This window comes from Camelus bactrianus, chromosome 6 (assembly GCF_048773025.1).
Source record: "Camelus bactrianus isolate YW-2024 breed Bactrian camel chromosome 6, ASM4877302v1, whole genome shotgun sequence".
In the NCBI taxonomy this organism is placed as follows: domain Eukaryota; kingdom Metazoa; phylum Chordata; class Mammalia; order Artiodactyla; family Camelidae; genus Camelus; species Camelus bactrianus.
In genome coordinates, this window is record NC_133544.1 from 29462945 (window position 1) to 29482909 (window position 19965).

General features: G+C 50.8%; 1 protein-coding gene across 9 annotated transcripts in view; it reads right to left on the minus strand.

Moving 5' to 3' along the window:
- The window catches only part of RAD51B (RAD51 paralog B), a 696422-nt gene that overhangs the window by 72237 nt on the left and 604220 nt on the right, over positions 1-19965 (minus strand). For 4 of the 9 annotated variants that reach the window (XM_045522133.2, XM_074365343.1, XM_074365338.1 and 1 more), the window contains one exon: positions 339-7665. The exons of 4 other annotated variants lie outside the window; for them this stretch is intronic. In XM_045522133.2, coding sequence (XP_045378089.2) covers positions 7516-7665 — 150 coding nt within the window. In that variant the 3' untranslated portion in view covers positions 339-7515. Of the gene's footprint in view, positions 1-338; positions 7666-19965 lie in introns of those variants that run through there. One more of the 9 variants, XR_012507481.1, reaches the window with a different exon arrangement.

Genomic DNA, 19965 nt, shown 5'->3' on the forward strand with positions numbered 1-19965 from the left:
ATCTTTGTCCAGGCATATTTGCCTACGTGCTTGAGTAGAGCTGGACCCTCCTTTTCCTGAGAAAGAGCTGTCTCTGAACATGCTGCTGGCTTCAGGACTCTGGTCTGAGATATCTTCTGGCTGCCTCAAACATGAAGGCTTGCTTTGGGCCACGAGCCCCCTGGGTTCACTACCGAAGAGTGGTCATGGCTCCTGATGGGTGGTGGTATCTATGTTCTCCAGAAGGCTGTCACCCACTGTCACAGTCACTGTGTCCTGACTCCCTGGAGTGCAGATGCAGAGTGAAACATACTCTTGTCTACAATGAAAACATCAGCTCAATTGCCTGGAAAATTCCTGCTCATGGTCAACCCCAACTTACAAGTCTTCTGTACTGCGAAGAGCCCCGGAAGTCGTGGGGAGAGTGAGCACCCCTCGTCTTTGTGCTCTGGGGTTCGTTCTTGCTTTAGGCTCTAACCATAATCTATTGTAATTTCTTAGTTTCCCTGAATGCCCTTCACCTGGGCTGTGAGCTCTTGGAAGGGATGATGGGCAATGTATAGTATTTGGTTCATGTTCGTACAAAGTGTTCAACTGATGTTTGTTAAACAGACATAGGAATGAATGAATGAGGTTTGAGTTGGTTTGTTTCACATAGTCTAAACATGACATCAGCTGAAAGCTTCACCTTCATCATCAGCTTTGATAATAAAACAAGGTTCTAAGGGTTTCCTACTGGTAGCACCATTTTGTGCACAAGTAGATCTCTCTTCCCCAGAAGCTACTTGCTCTTGAGAATTTAGATTTTTTTTTTTTTTTGAGAATTTAGATTTGAAATCACTGAGCCCACCATGGCACTCGAGGGAAAAAGGGGACCCTTGTCTACTTTTTTCACGCTGACTTCCCTGCTTTAGCAAATCCCGGGAACTGAAACTGTGAGGATCCTCTGTTTAATCTGTTGGGTTTGTGCCCCCTGAATACAGTACTTTATATTTCTGTGTCAATCATCTGAAAAGTGAACATCTCCCCACCTTGTGATCTGGCAAGACTTCATTCCAACTGGAGTTAGTCTAGGTCTATTGCCTTATTTATATATAGATAGATATAGATATAGATACAGATATAGATATCTATCTATCTATCTATCTATCTATCTATCTACCTATATTGAGGCACCTTATCAAGGGCCAGTCTGGTGGAAGCCTTATTCTACAGGGAAGTGCACCTCGACTGGCCCTTCCTTCCACAGTCTCTATTCTGCCATGCTCAGGTGTCCCTAGGCGATCAAGAGCAGAGGACAGGAAATTATTTCAGTGGTGGGGCTGAGAGGGTACAGACCCCAGACTAGCCCAGCCTCAGCTTATTTCTCTGCTTTGGGAGAACTCAGGCCCCTGCCTAAGATCTCATCTCTTGGGGTTGGATTGCAGCTTTCAAAGGAGGAATAAAAAATTCCAGGAACAGTGTCGGTCTCAATGACAGTAGCTTGTTAATTACTTCTGAGAAAATGGAAAGCTTGGTCTCCTGATGTTTGCGATGACAGACACAAGAGGAATTTTCCAATACAATAGAGGAATGAATTTTCCAAGGACAGGCTGACTGAGAAAAGCCACCATCTGACTATGCACCAGTAGGGTAACGTGGCACCCCTAGAGTGGCAGAGTTGGCAGCTGAAATAGTGGCCTGGTAGGACAGCAGTGCTCCCCCTACTGTAAGATCTGCGACCTACAGGAGTGGTGACTTCAGGACAGGGGGAACACTTGGAGTGCAGTTTCCTGTGGGGAGGAGGGCGACGATCTAGACCGATTTGCTTAGGACGGCGGTGGTGATATGGTACAGCTAAAAGCTAGAAAGGTTCTTTAAAGTCTGTGACAGAAATGGTGTCCACTCAGGCCTGTCTCTGTTCTGCAGCATACTTTACCATAGTCCAACTGTTCCCTTCTATGAACTCATTTCTTACTCCCTTCGTCTCCTCTCTACATGGGACACCTTCCTTGGAACTAGACACATAAAGCCAGGTTGTCCTAGTCCCTTAGTTTTGGTCTCTCCAAGTCCCTTCATCATCCTTCCTTAAGAGAAGAAGGGCCATGGCTCTTCCAGCTCCTTCCCATCTCACTGCCACAGCAGGTTTCAAAACTCCAAGGGACAGGATGCTGTCAAATGGCCCAGGAGAAGGGATGAAAACCCACGGAACAGCTGTTGAGGTTTATAATTGTCCTCTGTGAGCCCCTATACACTTAATTAAAGATCCCTTGGAGAAGATTTTTTTTTTTTTTTTAATGGAGGTACTGGGGATTGGACCCAGGACCTCATGCATGCTAAGCATGTGATCTACCACTGAGCTATGGCCCTCCCCCCTGAGAAGCTTATTCCTGATGAGGAAAAAAAATGATTTATTCCCAGTGCCAGGCAGACATGAACCCTTTCCGTAGCTGTTACTGTCAGTGACCCCTTGGCACTGTTGTTTAGGACATGGGCTATTCTAGGCTCCTTGCTCCATCAGTATCTGTTGTGGGAAGGGCTGAGGAATTCGAATCTCCAAAATAAAATGGAGAATAGACATGGGATAAGAAACAGGAAACACATCTGTTGATCCCTCAGATAATCATTTTTTAAATATAATTTTTTCCTGATTTTGGAATAATATATGTTCATGGGAGAAACTCTGAAAGATAGAGACAAATCCAAGAAAGAAAACAAAAATCAAGCCAAATCTTAATACCCAGAGGCAGCACTGTTAATGTTTTTATTCATATTCTTCCAGTTAAAAAATGTGTGTTTTTTTTTTCTTGCAGAACTGCTACATTCTGTATATACTGCCTTGTAATCTGCTTTTCCCTTTAATGATATGTTATGAACATTTTCCCGTGAGATAAGCCTTCTTCTAGCACATAATTCTAATGACTGCTTAGTCTTCCATCATACAGATGTTCCTTCAACTAATACCCTGTGGGTAAACATTTAGGTTGTGCCCCTCTTTTTTTTTTTTTTTGCTATTGTAGATAACAATTTGTACACACTGGGGAAACTAACTCAGGCTGCTTCATTGTCCTGGTCACAAGTCACTTGGTCCTTCTTCAAAAGCTATCGGCCATTTGTTGGCCAGAGAAACTGCATCGCAGTTGACTCCCTCCCCTGAAAATCCTTGCTCAAAACACAAGGATAAATAATCTACTCAAGCTTGAGCAGTCCTGAAAGTTCTCTCAATTGTGCAGAAACATTCATTAATGTAAAAAGATAGCTGTATGCAACTTATTTCTTCACAGATGTCTTATTTGAGACAAAACGGGGTCCCTTACCTGGTTCCCCATAGACCTGGTCATCTTTTTGACAGGAGAGGTGAGATCATTGTAATAGCTGGGGAAGCTTGTAATTAGCAAGGCTAAGTCAGTAAAGGCAGCGGGAAGCATGCATTCTGGACTGAATCACCCATCATTTTGAATCATCTTCCATGTTTAGTATTGTCGGTGTCGCTGTTCTGCTCCGTTAGATAGCTAGTCACGAGGGGAATAGTGCAAAGGCTCAGGCTCCCAGCACGACAAGGAGTTTACCCAAACACTGGGTTTGGCCTAGTCAGAGGAGAGCACTGAGCAAACTCCCAGCTGAGAATCTGGGGCAAAATCTAGGTCACTGGTTCCCAGTTCAACCTGACTTCAGGAAACTCAAGCTGCCACATGGGGGTGTGCCTAGACACCTCCAGTTTCCATAGTGCTGGGACTTCAGCCCAGAGGAAGCCAGAGAGGACGTCTCCGAGGTGGAGGGGTACGTGCTGCACACCTAGAAGGCTGGGTCAGTGGGGGGCAGATCAGTGGTCACCTCCTGTGCCTTTGCCCCCTTCCCATCTCAGCAGCCCTGCCCACATCTTCAGCACCGGCCATTAAATGATGAGATCTCGAAGGAAGAAATTCTCGTTTCAGGGCAAAGTCTAAGACCCTCTTGCCAATCCTCTGAGGCCCTGAGGCTTCCAAAAGAGGCCTGTAGAGGAAGACTTCACGGAGAGGAAGAGTTAAAGGGAAGTGTCATGGGAATGCATATGGTGGCTAAAATGTGCAAAGTAGGAGAAATTAAAAATAGGTGGGGAAGAACACTGACGCGTGCATGCACCGCACACGCGTGCACAAGCACACTCACTCACAGTTTACTGGGGTTTCTGGGAGAGGAAATTGTAGTCTCCAGTGCGTATAAAAACCCTGGAGTCAGCTCTTTAAAGAGAGTGGGGGTGGGGGGCTGGGCAGATCACAAGATCCCCCTTAGGCAAACATGTTCGTCCTACCTCCAAGGGCCCTCCTTCCCTCTCAGCTGCTCGCCTGTGTCACCAGACATCCCTGCCCAGTCTGACAGTCCCACGTCCACAAACAAAGCACCCCAGGGAGCCTTTCCTTTCCCAAGCTGCTCAGGGGTCTTCTGGGGGTTGGGAAGGATTCTTTCTGGGCCGTTCCAGCCCAGGCTGATGAGCTCAGCTGTCTCCTCTTCTAGGAAAACAGGCAGGGCTTCTGGGAAAGATTTACTGCAACAGAACATGGCTATCTTCCACCACCTCCCCTGGTTACCCCCGTCTTTCTTCCACGCTGGAGACTGATGTTGGGGAAGTTTAGGAAGTTTATAGCGAGGGGGCTGGGAACAGATCAATATTCCCATCCTGGGTGATGGCGATGTGTGCAACGGCAGTGGGAGCCTCTCTTCACGTCCATAATTGGACAGTAGTGGGGCCATTCTCAACCAGCCCAGAGAAGTCCCCCACTTCCAACCAGCCCTGGTGCCAGGCAGCTGCATCTTGGCTTCTTGTAACTGAGGAGGAGGAGCCCAATGCCCATTTGCCAGCCTGTTACACTAAGGACATGAATTTCCTCCCTGTCTCATCAGATCTTATCTCTTTTCCTCATTGAAGCCCACAAGGACGGGCCCTGTTTGGTCTCTTCTACAGTTTCCTTCTCTCTACCACTGAGACGACTTGGCCCCGACCTGCAGTCTCTGCTCTTCAGGCCCTACTGCAGGCAGAATAAAATGGACCTGGTTCTGTCTGTCCTGCTGCTGCTCCTCAGTCTGACAACAGGTTCTGTCTTGGTCCTGTGCTTGGGTTCCTGCTTGGGAGACCTCCTGGTGTGCCCATCTCTCTGGGATACCTTAGGAGGCCCTATTTTCATCATTCCCCATTTCAAGTTCTGGAATCCCACCCTGAGCCCATTCTGCTGGTCCTGGCCGTGGACCTTGTTGATACCCAGAGGATAAGATCGATGTCTGATTCAACCCTGGGTCCCACATGGAGCCACTAGTGCAGTGCCTAACGCACAAGAGGTGTTTGATTTACATTTGCCAAAGGAAATCAATGTCAAAATGCTCGGTGCCTCAGTTTCCTCATCTGTACAATGAGATAACAGCAAATAGAATGTTGTGAATCGATGTCAGGCACTTTGAACAGTATCTAGCACATGGCAAATCCACATGAAAAATTACATAATACTTGTACCCCATAGATCCTCACAGAATTAAATGAGATAAATATATGCTAAGTGTCTAGCACAGAGGAAGATTTCCCTGAACGAGAGCCAAAAAATCATTAGTTTTACTACTGTGATTATTTGAAAATTGGGATACATATGTTTAAAGCATTTGGGGCCACTCAGTCCTCTTCTTGTGACAGAGTCCTCCCTTTGAATTCAAGGAGGACCTGCTTCCTCCTCCCTCCCTTCCCTTGAACACACACACACCCCTCCCCCCTCCACTGCACCTCTGCCCTCACATTTATGGTGCAGTTTAGGCCTCTGGGGTTTTGCTGTTCCCCTATCAGCCCATGAAAGCAGGGCCTCCTGAGATAGGGAGGGGGTTTGGTCCTTGAGGTCCTGGAAAATATCCACTTCCTCCCTCCTTATAAGGAGGGGATGCGACATCACAGCCATCTGGAAAGAAGGCTGGGCCAGGCCCCTCAGGGATGGGGACCTTTGGAGAACAGGGAGAGTGGGCTTCCCTTTGACCATCTGAAAGTCGCTAGCAGCCCACTCTGCCAGGCTCCGCACCGTTCTAGTTTCCAGGCTCCATTCCTACAGTGGGATCCACTAGTGACAGGAGAAAAGGGAGGTGACAGGAGAACTGTGTTGGGCACCTGGCTGGCCGATCACTTCCACCTCCCCAGGGCTCAAGACTGCAAGTCCGATGACCATTCGGGATCCGTAAAGTTCTCCCCAAGCAAAGCCAGAGCCTCACATGGTAGCAGGAACCGGGCACATCTGAGCAACGAGGGGAGAGATGCTCTTGCAGATACTTGTTGTGGGAAACCCTGGGGAGCAGCAGGATGAAACCAGCAACTGCATCTCCCCCACTCACCTCCTTGCCCCTCACATACACACAAAGGGGCAAACCCCAGGGAAGCAGAGCGTCAGAGTCACAGGGCTGTTGATGTTGAATTGATTTTAACCATCAGAAGGATTGCTGGTTGTGATGTCACCATATAGTTGTTTCTGGAGAAGTGTCCATGTTGGAGGAGGGTTCTGGAGGGACTTAGGAATAGAAAAGCCAAGGGGACGGCTCCCCTCTTCCTCTTTGTTGGTGCGTGTGTGACAAGTGAGGCATACAGAAGGGGACATTCTCAAGACTCTGCGTGGCGGCTGCCGTTCAGCATGCCCAGCTTGGTGAGCCCGGCACAGGGGACCATTGTTCTCTCGCTCGTGCTTTCCAGTCTTCTTCCAGCCTCCACTCCCCACAGTCCTCACACGTGTCACCTGTTGTTGGAACCCAAGCTCATCCCACTGTGGCTGACTTCGTCTAGCAGCCTCCCTTAATCCATTGTGGGGAAAGTGTCACAACTCAGCCTCCAGAACATGAACAGACAAGAAGCAGGGCTTTAACTTGTTTCAGTAGGCAGGAGAGAAGACAGGGCTCTGGGTACATTGCAGCTGGTGACACTAGCACAATGGAGGGAGAGGGGACAGTGGCTGCCTTGACCTCCTTAGGTGTGGCTGAGCTCAGCCACCCACCCATCGTCCCTCTGGAAAGGCCCATCATGATGAGGGTGTTGAAGATGGGACATCCTGAAGCCTCCCTGCCCCCTACTGCCATGGTCACGGTCAGCGTCAGGTCGCCCACGGTGGTCTGCAGTAGTTGGTGGTTAGCTCAGCATTAGACATACCCTGAGAGGTGAGTCTGTATCGTCAGACAGTCAGGTAGAAGGCTGCAGGGACATGGAGGAATTAAGACTGGATGGCCCTCCCAGGAAATGGGCAACCCACATAAGGCAGCAGGTCTTCCTTCAGCCGAAGACCCGACATCTCTAGGCTTGCTTTGTTCTGGGAACCAGACTCTGAGACAGTGACCCCAAGCCCTGCAGGGCAGGGGCTGGGAACACCCGCATGCCGGCAGCCAGGTGGAATTACAGGTGTCGATGTGAGGAGTGGCCAGACTGGTTTCAAGCTTGTCACCTACCCGTGGAGAACTCGTTCCATTTTTTAACAGCTGTCACCTTGGCCCCACCTGAGCCTGGGGCATGCCAGCTGGCCGGGCAGTTTGACGAGATGTGGGCTGACTGCGGTCCCAGCTCTCCCTCCATCAGGCAGCGAAACCTTCCCAGACCCACAGGTCCTGATGGACATGAGGCTCCGCGTGTCTTGCTGGAGGGACAGGCCTGAGGCTGAGGCCAGCGCTAGCTTTCAGAATCCGGATCTGGGAGGACACACTAATCAGTTGCCCTGGGGTGACCTGTGTGGGGACAAGCAGGGGATGAACATGAGGTGTGACTGGAGGCAGGGAGGGAGGCTTTGAACTGGGGCTCATTCTGAAGCAAAAAGAAATGTCAGTGCAACTTTGACAAATACATACCATGAGCACAGATTTGTGTGCATATGGAGTGAGTGTGTGAGTGTGTGTGTGTGTGAGTGTGTGTGTTTGTGTGTGTGTGTGTGACTCGAAGAGCAAAAGAAAAAGGAAAAAAAAAAAGAAAAAAAATAGTCCTTTCTATCCCTGTAACCATTAGAAAGAAAATGAAGTCCAAACTGCGTTCAGGGCTGCTGGGACAGAGGAGAAGCGAGGATGGAAAAAACAGGCCGTAAACATGCCAGGGCTGCTTAAGCAGAAACATCTGTGGAAGTCATGAGACTCGGGGCCCGGTCAGGCTCCTAACAAACCCAGGAAGAGGAGAGTCTGTGCTGGACCAGGACGAGGCTCACCCACCCATGCGGGGCCCCCGGGACCAGCAGACATGCGGAGGAGGTACCTTCCCGAGGGCGCTGCGCAGGCCTGGCTTCCAGCAGGAGAGGAAGCCCGAGGGAGAGGGAGGAAGAGCCCGTCCCCAGGTTGGGAGGGGCCTGCGGCAGTCCTGGGGGTGGGTATGGGACAGCACGTATTTATTTCTGAGCTTTAAACTCACTGGGGTCACCTGGAGAGTCTCAGGTCTTGACTTCTGAGGCTAAAGAAAGAAAGATGAAGGGCGGGGGAGGGGAAGGGCCCGTCGCTGACCTGCACAGGAGTGGGGAGGCTGGCCTTGCAAATGGAGGCCCCTCTCTTATGTGTGATTTTCGGCCAAGGCCCCCTGTCCAAGATCCCCTGTCTAAGACCCATGTCTTCTAATGGCCCCAAGAACCGCAGCTAACGAGCATGGACCATACACCTCTCTCTGCACCACGTTCCTTATCAATATCACCTCATTTAATCCCCCAGCCATCCCATCGTCCCAGAATGGGTAGAGACCTTCATGGCATCTTCAGGGAGTTTCTTGTCTTAATATTATCATCCCAGGAGGAAACTGAGGCTTAGCAAGTTTCAGTGACTCACCCAGGTCATCAGCCAGCACATTCCAGGGAACACCCAGGGGCTGGCCTTCTTGCTTCTCCCCAAAACTAATTTGAAAAGCAACTTCAGCCAAGCACCGCTGGGAAGCAGCTCTGCAAAATGAACCATTCATGGAGACCTCAAGGTCCCAGCAGGCCCCGTTACATTAGCCCAGGAAAGTGCAGGGAACTCTAGCTACAGAACACACCAACACGGGAGACTGGGGAGTGAGTTAGTATCCCCCACCCCACCCACTTCCCCAACCACGACGGAATCCTATCTTCTCTCCAGGAAATGCAGAGAGGGTAAAAGAAATGAAATCCAGACTCTATACTACTTGCTTGTGGGAAATGGTCAGAGTGCCATTTATGAGGTTCCATTACCAAAGTCAGATACTGTGTCTCCTCTTCCTAGAAGCCCCGCCTCTCCGCCTGGCCCTGCCTGTCCACATTCATTCAGCACCTTCCCCCACAGCTCTCCATCCTTCCCCGAGGGCACTCACCACCCTTATTTCGCTTGTGGGGTAGGTGGAGATGAAAAGCTATGGCTGTTGGCTTCAGAGTTCATGATCAGGGATCTATAAATCCGCAACCCACCCCCCACCCTTGCTGAAAACACAGACGTGAAATGGCAAACCCCACGTCCTGGGCAGCTGGCCTGGGGAAGCCGTGGATACTAATGCTCTCTGAGCAAGCAACTCTGTGCTGCTAATATTTACTGGGGTTGGCCTGCTGGTGCTTTTATGATAGACAACACCACCTCTGCTTTAAAGTGAGGAAACAAGCTCAAAGAGAGGGCTTAATTTACCTAACATCACACAGTAACTGAGGGTCAGAGCTGGAATTAGAATCCACGAGGTTGGAGATGGAAGCATTCCTCTGTTCCTTCCTGTGCTCCAGTGTGTCTCAGATTCAAATGTGCCTCCAATCACCTGACTGTTGTGTTATAACACGTTCCCTGATCCAATAGGGGCCTGAGATTCTGCCTCTGGAACCAGCTGCGGGTGATGGCCAGGCTGCAGGCCCCGGACCACACTTTGAGGAGTGAAGATCCACATCCTGCTGCCTTCCTTAACCCACACTTATCTGTGCTGTTGGGCCTGGCACTTCTCTGCCTCTTCGATGACTCTGCCACCAGAGTGGACCAGAAAACCACCCGTGCAGCCCAGTCAGCTGTGCTTAATGATTGTCAATCGTCTCACTCCTCCCTTGTTCCTTGACTGACTGTTGAAAAAACCCCCATCAGCTTCGGGTGAGAAAGGCTGGCAGGTCCTTGAGTGAGGCACAGAGTGGATGACGGTGGAGCCCAGCTGCCCCCCAGGGCCAGGATAAGACTTTGATACGACTCTGTATCTTGGCATGGGGGGGGATCTATGTAATGAAATCTCCCCCAGTTGGCCTCTCCCATGAGCTGACAGGAATTTCCTGCTCAGACCAGCAGAGGAACTCAGTTTGCTCCTCCAGGGCCAAACTTGGTGGGAAAAGGAACACCAGCACGAAGGAGGGGAGAGCTTTGTCTGAGCCCACATGCCTTGGGTTCCTGGTTCAGCTCCATTTGTAGCTGGGGAGGGCTTTCTCTGGCTTTTTAGTTTAGTTTTAGCTTTGAGTACGATCTCTAAGGAGGGCTAGGGTGACCTGCATTCCACAGAAAGGAGAGGCTGGGGCTCAGGTCTGCTTAGGAGCACAAAGACATCCCAGAAAACCCAGCCCCTGCCATCCATCCCCTGACAACTCTCTTTCAACAGACATCACCAAGGGCCTCCTGCACGGAGGTGCTGGGCTGACGCTGGCATGCGGCAGAGACCAAGATTCCCTGGCTGTGGCCCCATGGAGCTCACAGCTAAAGGGAGCCAATTTTTAAGCAGATAAGTGGAGTTCTATGCAGTAACCGCTGAAGCATCTGCAGTGCTGGGGTGACAGGCTCTGGGGGCTCATTCCCTACCCAGCCGTGCTGATCATACAGCTTGGCTCTCTCCTCCCCAAGGTGAAACTGTCACCTCTTTGGGTGAACTTGCCCACTCTCACACTGCCTTGCATTCGTGGGCCTCCCTTTCTCCCCTGGCCAGCTTCCACCTCCCCGACACTACCCTTTTAGAACCCCCTGGACACCTTGGTGAAAACCAGAGACACACACGGGCCTGTGCTTCACTGGGCATCTGGAACTTATCAGCACGGTGACTGGCAAGGTCATTCCTTGGGAACTCTGCAAATGTTTGCCTTGGTCAAGAATAAGTGTGTGTATGTGGAGGGGAAAGGTCAGGTCAGGCAGAGAGGAGACAAGAGTCAAGGCTGGGTGTGCAAAACGGAGGAGGAACTGGAACTGGGTTGCTGCTGCAGCCTGGTTACCCCAAACTCATTACCACCTAGCCTTCAATGGTCCCGGGATCAATCACCACCCTTGGAACAGGATGATTGTGGCTCTGTCTCTCTATGCTAGCCTGAGAGAGTTAGACTGAGTTAGTCTCCCCACTAATTATCTTCTTTCCCCAAGGCTAGGAGGTGCGGGGCCGAGGGGAGGGGATTTGGAGGAAGGCTGATGGCAGCAGATTCACTATTAAAGGAAAGGCATAATGCGTTGAGGATGCTTTGCAGGGAGCGAGGGGATCTGTAGCAGATGAGCTGTTGCCTTGGTGACGCTAATTAAAAGCAGACCTCAGAGAGGTCCAAGAACCCTGTGGGCTGAGTTATCTCCCCCCTCTGCTGCTCCCCTCGCCTCCCCACCACCAGCCTCAGATCAAACTCCCCGAATATTTATAAAATCTCTACCAGAAACAGAGAAAGTCAGCCACCCAGCCAGGCGTCTGCCCACGTTCTTCCGGAGCTGCTCGGGTGACACAACGTGGCTCATTATTCTATTATACTTCCTTGCAGTGAGCAGAGCAACCAGAGAGGGGGGGAGAAGAGAAAAGTGTTTGCTCTGCCCTATTCCAGCTGCTTTTGAATTGGGGAGTTTACTTGGAGTTTAGGGGCCTTATTTTGGGCAGGTCACCATGTCCCCAGTACTCCCTGCTCTTCTGTCCCCAGTCTGTTTTTTCCTTGCACTCATCCTCTGTTAAAGCCGGGCCCCTCTACTCGGTTACTCCTTGGCTGCGCGCTCGGCCCCTTTCCCGCTGTGGCCCACTAGCCTCCCGCCTGGGGCTTCTCGTCAGCCCCTGTGAAGGTCGGAGGGGAGGCTTGCTAAGATGCTCTCTGGGCTTCCAAAGTGAAACTGTAAGGGATTATGGAATTGGCAGTCAGAGGAGCTGGCCCTCTGCCATGGTGGAGTAGGAATTGGGCTTATTCTTTTTGAATTAAAAGAGGTACAGCAGGAAATCAGAGCTGGTCTGAGAAAATCTGGGTGACCTCTGGTAACCACTTTTTTGCTGGGTGTTTATTAAAACCAATAGCAAGGAACTTGAAAAACTTAGGTCTACAGAAGGGGACTGCAGCTCTGCACTCTCTCCCGCCAGCAAACACGGGCACCATTTGCCCAGCTGAGTATATCACGTGATTGCACCTCATGACGGCCCCATCCTGTGGGTGACACGGTGTAGAGAGGCAGCAAGAGGCTGTGGGGCAAGTCCTAGGTTGGGTTAAAAGAGCTGAGTGTAATTTTAGCAGTTTCAGCTTGGGTAAGTCATGAAACCTTTCTCTTTTGGTTTCAGAAAATGAGGGTTAGACTAGATGGTCTTTAAGATCTCTTCTAGTCCTATGATTTCTGTGTAACAAGGAAAGAACACTAATGCCATATGGTGTAAGTACTACACGAATGTAATTCATGGGCCAAACGTGGAGTCCAGGTGGTAAACAATACAGGTGATACACCAGGAGAAGGATTAATGAAAGCACTGGGCATCTTTCATGGAGGTGAAATTTAAAGTGTACCTTGAAGGATGAAAGGAATGTGGACAGACATAAGGAGAAAGTTGAGTCAGGGGCAGATGAGCGGATGTTGGGAGCAGAGGAAGAGCCTGGGGGAGGAGGTGAGCTGGCCGGAGTCGAGGTAGATGTTGAGAAACACTGGGAGGTGGGGCTTGATGGAGAAGGCTGGTGTAGGCAGTGGGGGAGTAGCATGAGTGCAGGAGGGGAGGAAAGAGGCTTGCTGTAAGCAGTGTGACAGCTCTGCTTCTCGGATCCATGAACCTGCTTCAAGTGACTCCCTCCAGCACCCCAGCAGTGGGAGGTGAGAGGACGCCAGAGTCTGGACCTGGAGGTCAGGACCCTTGGCTATCAGCTCATACAGACTCAAGGAGGCTTTGGGTTCTGCTTGAGGGTTTGGACTCTTCAGAGACACGGCCTTTTGTCACCTTTCTGCCAAGGAGGCCAGCCAAATGGCACAGACTGGTGGGGATTAGAGTCAGGGAGTATGAGAGGAGGAAAACAAGGTCCCCACTGTGTCGGGAGCGTGAGACGGTGACACCTGCATGACCTTGAGGCACGAGGTATCGGGCAGACGCCCAGTCCAGGACAAGGAGGCGCCTGGGCAGACGGACGACTCTTCTAGGAAACCTCTGAGGCTCCTCCTTGTTGGCTACTGTCACTCTCACTGGGCGCTGGCCCTGGTCTAGGGACAAGAGTGGCCCTTGCTGTGGCCCATGAGTTAGGGGTCTGCATGGCTCTCCTCCAGCCACAGTCCAGCAGCCATGGGCCAAGCATCCAGCCCACATGTGCCCTGTGGCTGGATCTTGCTTCAGGTACTCAGATCTCGGGGTTCCTGCCCAATTCCCGGAGCTTAATCCCAAGGCCAGTGTGGGCTGTTAGCCTAAGTCTGTCCTGCCAACATGGGTGGACTGGCCATGCCATGGTGTACATATCTATGAGCCTGGGGGGTGGCCGAGGGGTGACTTTTGGGGGTGCGTGTGTATCTGGAGCTTGGACATGTGGCCTGAGTGACCACACACGTGCACTCAACGCTCTTCCTGGTGCCAGATGGAGCCAGGGTATGAAGCCAGCCCAGGGCCAGCTCTGCTCAGGCCACCACGTTATAGTAGGGAACACCAAGGAGTCCACACATTATAAGGGCAAACTTGGCCTTCAGGATGTCATGAAGGTGTATTTGTCAAGGTAAGAGCGAACTTACTATATTTAATAGTTTGTTAGCTTGATTTGCTACTTTCAAATATTTAGACACGTGGGAGCTGGCCTCCACTGTCTCTTGCCTGGAGCCCCCAAATGTTAGGGGGTAGGTCTACATTTTCTAACCCATTTCACAGCCTCTCCTCCAACTTACGACGCTATTAAGGGTCACCTGGTCTGGGAAGAGCGTATCCCCTCCTGGCAGGCCTGCAGGTGTCTTAGACAAACCTGCTGGGCAAACTCAATGGAACTCCTGCCTGGGCAAATCACCTCATCTCCATGCAGCCAGTTTCAGGAGGCATCGTGACACAGAGTCCAGGCCCCCAGAAGGCCCCACACTCTCCCAGGTGTGTCCTCTGGCCTCGATCGCCCATTTAGCTAGGGATCCTGTGTGGGCATGCAGGGCCTGCCTTCTAGGGAGGCCCCCGGGTGATTTTGAGAACCTGCAAAATCTCCTTGGCTCGCCTCAGTACCCGCTCCCATCATGTACTCTGCCTCCATCAGAGCCCTGAAATTTTCTCCCAGGCACCAAAGCCTCTCATTCCCTTTTGAGTCTCCTACTTGGAGCTCTCCAAGGGAAGGGGACCAAGAGATGAGAACAGAGCTAGGGAAGAACCTTGGCGCAATGGGCCTGGTTAGAAGGGACCGAGAGAGGCAAATGACCGTGATAAGGAAGCCGAGATGTCAAAGTGGGAGAAGAATGTGGCAGGCCAGCGTCAGGCACACCACGAGCGAAGTCAGCGGGAGCTGCGTGTCAGGGGCAGCAGAGGGTTGAAAACCCAGAACAAAACCATCGGGAGTGATTGAGGGGGCCCTTCAGGAGCAGCAGGGATGAAAAACAGCCCCCGGATGTAACAGTGTCTTTTCCGTGCTGGTCACTGTTCTACGTGCTTCCCACGTATTAACTCATTTTATTCCAACAAGAGTCCTCATTTGCAGATGGAAACAGATGGGCAGAGTGCTAAATATTCCCAGATCACACAGTTGGGATGAGGCAGGGATGGGGTTTTCAGCCTGGGAGACCACAGCTGGTCTGTGAGCAGGACGTGAGGATGTGGGGCAGGGTGGCGAGGGCTCCGCCACATCCAGAACACTGAGGGGGCTGTGGGAGGAGAAGGGCGAATCAAAAGGGGAAATGAGAGGTCCCTAGGGGGAGCCCAGGCTCTCTGTTGTCCTGGGATAGTGGAGCCAGCAGAGGCCTCAGGGAGGGCAAGGCAAGCGGCGAATCAGTGCCTCCTGGGGTGGCACCTTCCAGAAGCCGCCTTCAGAGCTCCACGTTGGCCCTGCCAGGCCCTGTCTCTCTCTCCTGCTTCTACTCCCTGTCGCCATCTTGTCCCGGGCCACCTCCTCCTCCTCCTGGGCAAATGGTCTGAACAAGACCCTCCAAACATCCCTGTGCCCTTGACTGCAGGAGGCACATACCACAAGTATTTTCTTCCTTGCATTTTCTTTTTCATTCATTCATTCATTCATAAATTGAGGCAATGTTGATTTATAACAGTATATAAAATTCACACGTACAACGTGCATTTTCTTTCCTGGCTGCTCTGACAGAGGACCGGCCAGCCCCCTTGGGAGGGAGGCCTGTGGAGAACAGGACTTGGGGCTGGGAGCTGCGTCCCACACAGCAGACCCAGCGCTAGCCAGGCTGATTTGGGCATTACTGCTGTGTCTGGGCACTGTGCAGATAGGGTTGCCAGATAAAACAGAGAATGCCAAATGCTACTGGGATGTCAGAAAACAAGGAATGATTTTTCAGCATAAGTATATCCCCAATATTTTTATGGAACATACTTTTATACTGAAAAAATCATTCCCTGTTTATCTGAAACCCAAATTTAAATGGGTGTCCTCTATCTTCATTTGTAAAATCTGGCAATGCTACCCTGCAATACAAACCCCTAGTCTGGCTCCCAAGACTCAGTTCAAGAGAAGCCCAGGCCAGTGCTGGGCCTTTGATCTAGCGGACCTGCTGAAGTCCTGGCGCTCTCAGAATAAAAGAAATCTCTGAGCTGCCTTGGCTGATTGTCTGAGACGCTCAAGTGCTGAGTTGAGAGGTCCCTCCTCCAGCCTACTCTGGCGGGGGCCTAGATCTCTGTGGGTGGCAGCTGGAGTGAGGCAGATGGGGAACTTGGCAGTTTGGAAGCAGGTGGACTACGGTCTTGAAACAGAAGACTAGGGGCTGCTTTCTTGCTTGAGAGGTTCTGAAGTGACTTGCCTTCAGACCCTTGAGTTTCTGAGGTGAGTGAGGCCAGGTCACAAAGGGAAATTGGAGGTGGTCTCACGGGAGGGAGGCTAAGCCTGCAACGCAGATTGCTGAATATCCAATACTTCCCAAGAGCTGGGTTTGGGTGACACACAAACCTATGAGCGGTTCCTCCAGTGCATCCTCCTTTCCTTTCTCTTGTCACCCTTTGATTTGCCTTGTGTTGGAAGGCACACGTGTTGGGCGCTGTATCTAAATCCAGATCAGCTTCCCTGAACTTCCTTCTGGATTTTGGTCCTCATGACCTTGTGCCCTACTCTTTCCATCTTGGCCTCGGAAGTTCTTTATCAAGGACCTTTCCTTACAAGTTGATCTATTCTTCAAGGAGAAAGGTTATCAAAGGATATGTAGGACCTGGGGCTCAGATATTATGCTCTGTTTGTTTTTAACTAATTGTGTAGCAGGTTATGCAGGAGGTGGGCTGGTAGATTCTGAAAACACTGTGAAGCCTGCCCTGCCACGTTCTCCCTGGGGGGCGCATGGCTCTCTTCATCTTTGCTCTCTTTGCTTTCACTTCCAGTAGAAATGAGTTCTAACAGCCATCGCCACATTCTGTTGCCTGACAATGTGCCGATGACACACACTTACCAGAGCATCACAGAGGTCAGGGTGCTTTTCAGGAGATTGCCTGATGGAAATAACCCATTAGGCCAGCTGTAAGTCCCACAGAGAAGACACTGCCAACATTCCCTCAGCTTTGAACCTACCCCTGAGGACGTGTCTGACTTCATTCATTTACTCATTCATTCAGTAAATACCTATGGAGCACCTGCTACATGGAAGGCGCTATTCAAAGTGTATGTGATATAGGCTTGGAGAAAATGGACAAAGTCCCTCCCCTTATTCTCTTTTGTGTGTGTGTGTGTGTGTGTGTGTGTGTGTGTGTGTATGTTAAGTGGGAGATGGCTAATAAGCCAACACAAGATGTCTGGTAACAATAGTGCTATAGAGAAAAATTAAAGCAGGGAAGTGGGGCAAAGAGTGTTCAGGAGGTGACGAGGATGTTCTTTTCTACGGGGAGGTGACAGGAGACTTTTCTGATAAAGTGATGTTTTGGAAACCTGAAATGAGGAACTAGCCATGAGGATTTAGGGGCCAAAGCATTCTAGGCAGACGGATCAGCAGGGACCAGGGTCCTGAGGTGGGACCATGCTCATCTGTTGGAGGAACAGCACAGAGGCCCGTGTGCCCAGGGCAGAAAGAGCAAGGGGAGAAGCAGAGGAGGCAGCAGAGGAGGAGGGACCTATCAGGCAGGGCCTCGTAGGCCATGGTGAGCACACTGGCCTTTACTCTGAGTGAGGCTGGAAGGCCCTGGAGAGTTTTGAGCAGAGGTGTGACCTGATTGCTTATGTTTTAAAATAATCCCTAGCTGTAGTGTTGAGAATAGATTGAAGGGAGGCATGGGAGACTGGAAACAGAGACCAGCAGGAGTCTTTTGCAATAATCCAGGCAAGAGATGATGTTATCTTTGACTAGCAAAGCAGCAGTTGAGGTAAGAGGTTGTTGGATTCCGGGTTTATTTTGAAGAAACTGCCGACAGGATTTCCCGATGGCTTAGATGCTGGGTGTGAAATTCCCCGAGGAGGCAAGGATGACTGAAAAAATTTTGGCCTAAAAAATTAGAAGACTGGAATTGCCCTTTATAGATGCGAGGAGACCGAGGGAGGAGCAGGCTGTGGGGATGATGAGAATCAGGACTTTGATTCTGGATATGTTAACCTGAACATGCCCAAGAGCTATATCCCAGTGGAGATGTCAAGGAGGCAGTTAGCTATGCAATTCTGGAATCTAAGGGAGAGGTCCAGGCTAGATACTCAACTTGGGAGCCATCAGCAGCTGGATGTCATATAAAGCTATGAGACAGCATGAGATCATGTAGGGAGTGAATGAAGACAGAGGAGAGACAAGATCTGAGGGTGGAGCCCTGAAGTCTGTCTCTGCAGCACTGAAGAGCCACTTGCAGAATCTGGTGGTGAGTCAGGTCACCCACGGCAAAGGGTTCTTTTCAGGTGCAAATTTTCTGAGTCAAGAAGAGGCTTGGGAGTGAGTGATGGCTCCGAGACGGGTTGCACACTGGTTCTTCTGGGCCTGGAGGGGGTATTCAGGGAGATGGGCAGATCTTGGTGTCCCTCCCATGGAGGTTCCACCTAGCAAAGCAGGCAACTAGACTTAAGGTGTACACAGTAGGAGACCCTGTGAGGGCATGAAAGGCAGACTACATGGGTAGGAGACTTGGGGTGGAGATGATCGTGTGCTGGTGACAGGCTCTGGGCCCTTGTGAACCAGAGGTGTAGACTAAGCAATGTCTACTGAAGTAGATCCCAAGACACTGGCTATGCTTGGGTGGGCGGGTGCTGTAGGGAAGGGTCCACGCAGATGAGAGGAGAGAAGACAGAGGGGAAACTTTCAATGCAGTTGCTCAGGGAGTGGGCTCTGCTGTCAGGCTGATCCGGGCCCAACTGGGGCACGTGACTGAACCAAGTTATCACCAAGGAGCTTAGTTAGCACTGTGCCTGCAAGTAACAAACCATCAATAAATGGTACCCATTAGGACGGGAACGCTCATCTGTGATTTTAGGATACCTGTCCTATATCCAGGCCTGCCCAGATACAGACAGGAGGATAGATTTCAGAAAAAGCATGGATGACACACAGTCCCTCTAGGCCTGAGTCCAGCTTCTAGAAATAGCTGTACTGAAGGTAAAACAAGGAGGAGATTTATTTCTATGACGTGGGGAGCAGCTCCCTTACTAAGAGTCATGTGTCTTGGGAAAACCTGACTCTCGGCAAGAACACATTCTAGTCTCCAGGTGCAGCAAGAAATGGAGGAAGGCATGGAGATGGTCCAAGCACAGAGCCAGAAAGGCGGGAAGAAGAACTGAACTGGCCACTCTGCTAGCGAAGAGGCTGACCTCAGCCACAGGGGACCAGGGAGGGTGCGGCCCAACATGCTCCTTTTAGAGGTGCACCCTGGGACCAGCCTCACCCTTCCATTCTGGGAGGAAATACAGGCCGAGGGCAGGGAAGGAATCACCACAGGCAGGATGGCTGGTGGGCAGAAGGGCTGAGACCAGGCCCAGGGAGGCAGAAGCTGCTGAGGGGTGAGGGATGAGGAAGGTAAGAAGAGCGAACAGTAGGAATTTGGGCTCATGGCCTGGGATTTAGAACCCTGTAGCAATGACCAGTCCGGGATTCAAGTTTCTAAATTCTTTTAAAGTAAAAATCAGAAGAACAATGAGTAGAATTACAAGAATAACAAGTTTCCATTTCACTGCGGAAACATCTGCACTAAAGGAGAGAGGATTCGCCTTTGGTTGTTCCTTCTTGAGGCTGGGCCTTCATTTTCAAAATGATTAAAATCACGGACAAGGCCATGATAAGGTCTTGGGACAAGTAGGGACCAGGGGCTTCACCTTATTATCCTGCAGAGGGGAGGAAGTTCCTTGGGTGCCCATGACCCTGGAATGTGCAAACCTGGTCCTGCCCCGCTCTCTCCCGGCCCCACGGTGTCTCCTCTTGAGTTACAGTCGTCATGGAGATCAGCTGGGCTCTCTGGCTTTTAGGCTAAAGGTCAAGGCCTGAAAAGACTTGGAATCAAACTGGAAATTCTGCTTCCCTCTCCATAACTCTCTGTCAGCTTTTAAGCTCCTTCTGTTTGCACACGTTTTGGAGAGGGCACTGGGGATCTCAACAAACCACAGACAGAATGACCCTGTTTATTCCTCCTTCATCGAGCCTTGTTTCTAAATAAAGGAAAATTGAACATTTTCTCTTGCTCTTGAAACATGTGCACCCTGGAATCTGCTGAACTGAGGCAGCGGTGAGCTCAGAAAAGAGCATGGATTCTGAATCATCAGAATCAGAGCTCAGGCCCACCTCTGACCCCCTGCTGACCTTACACAGCGCCCCTGT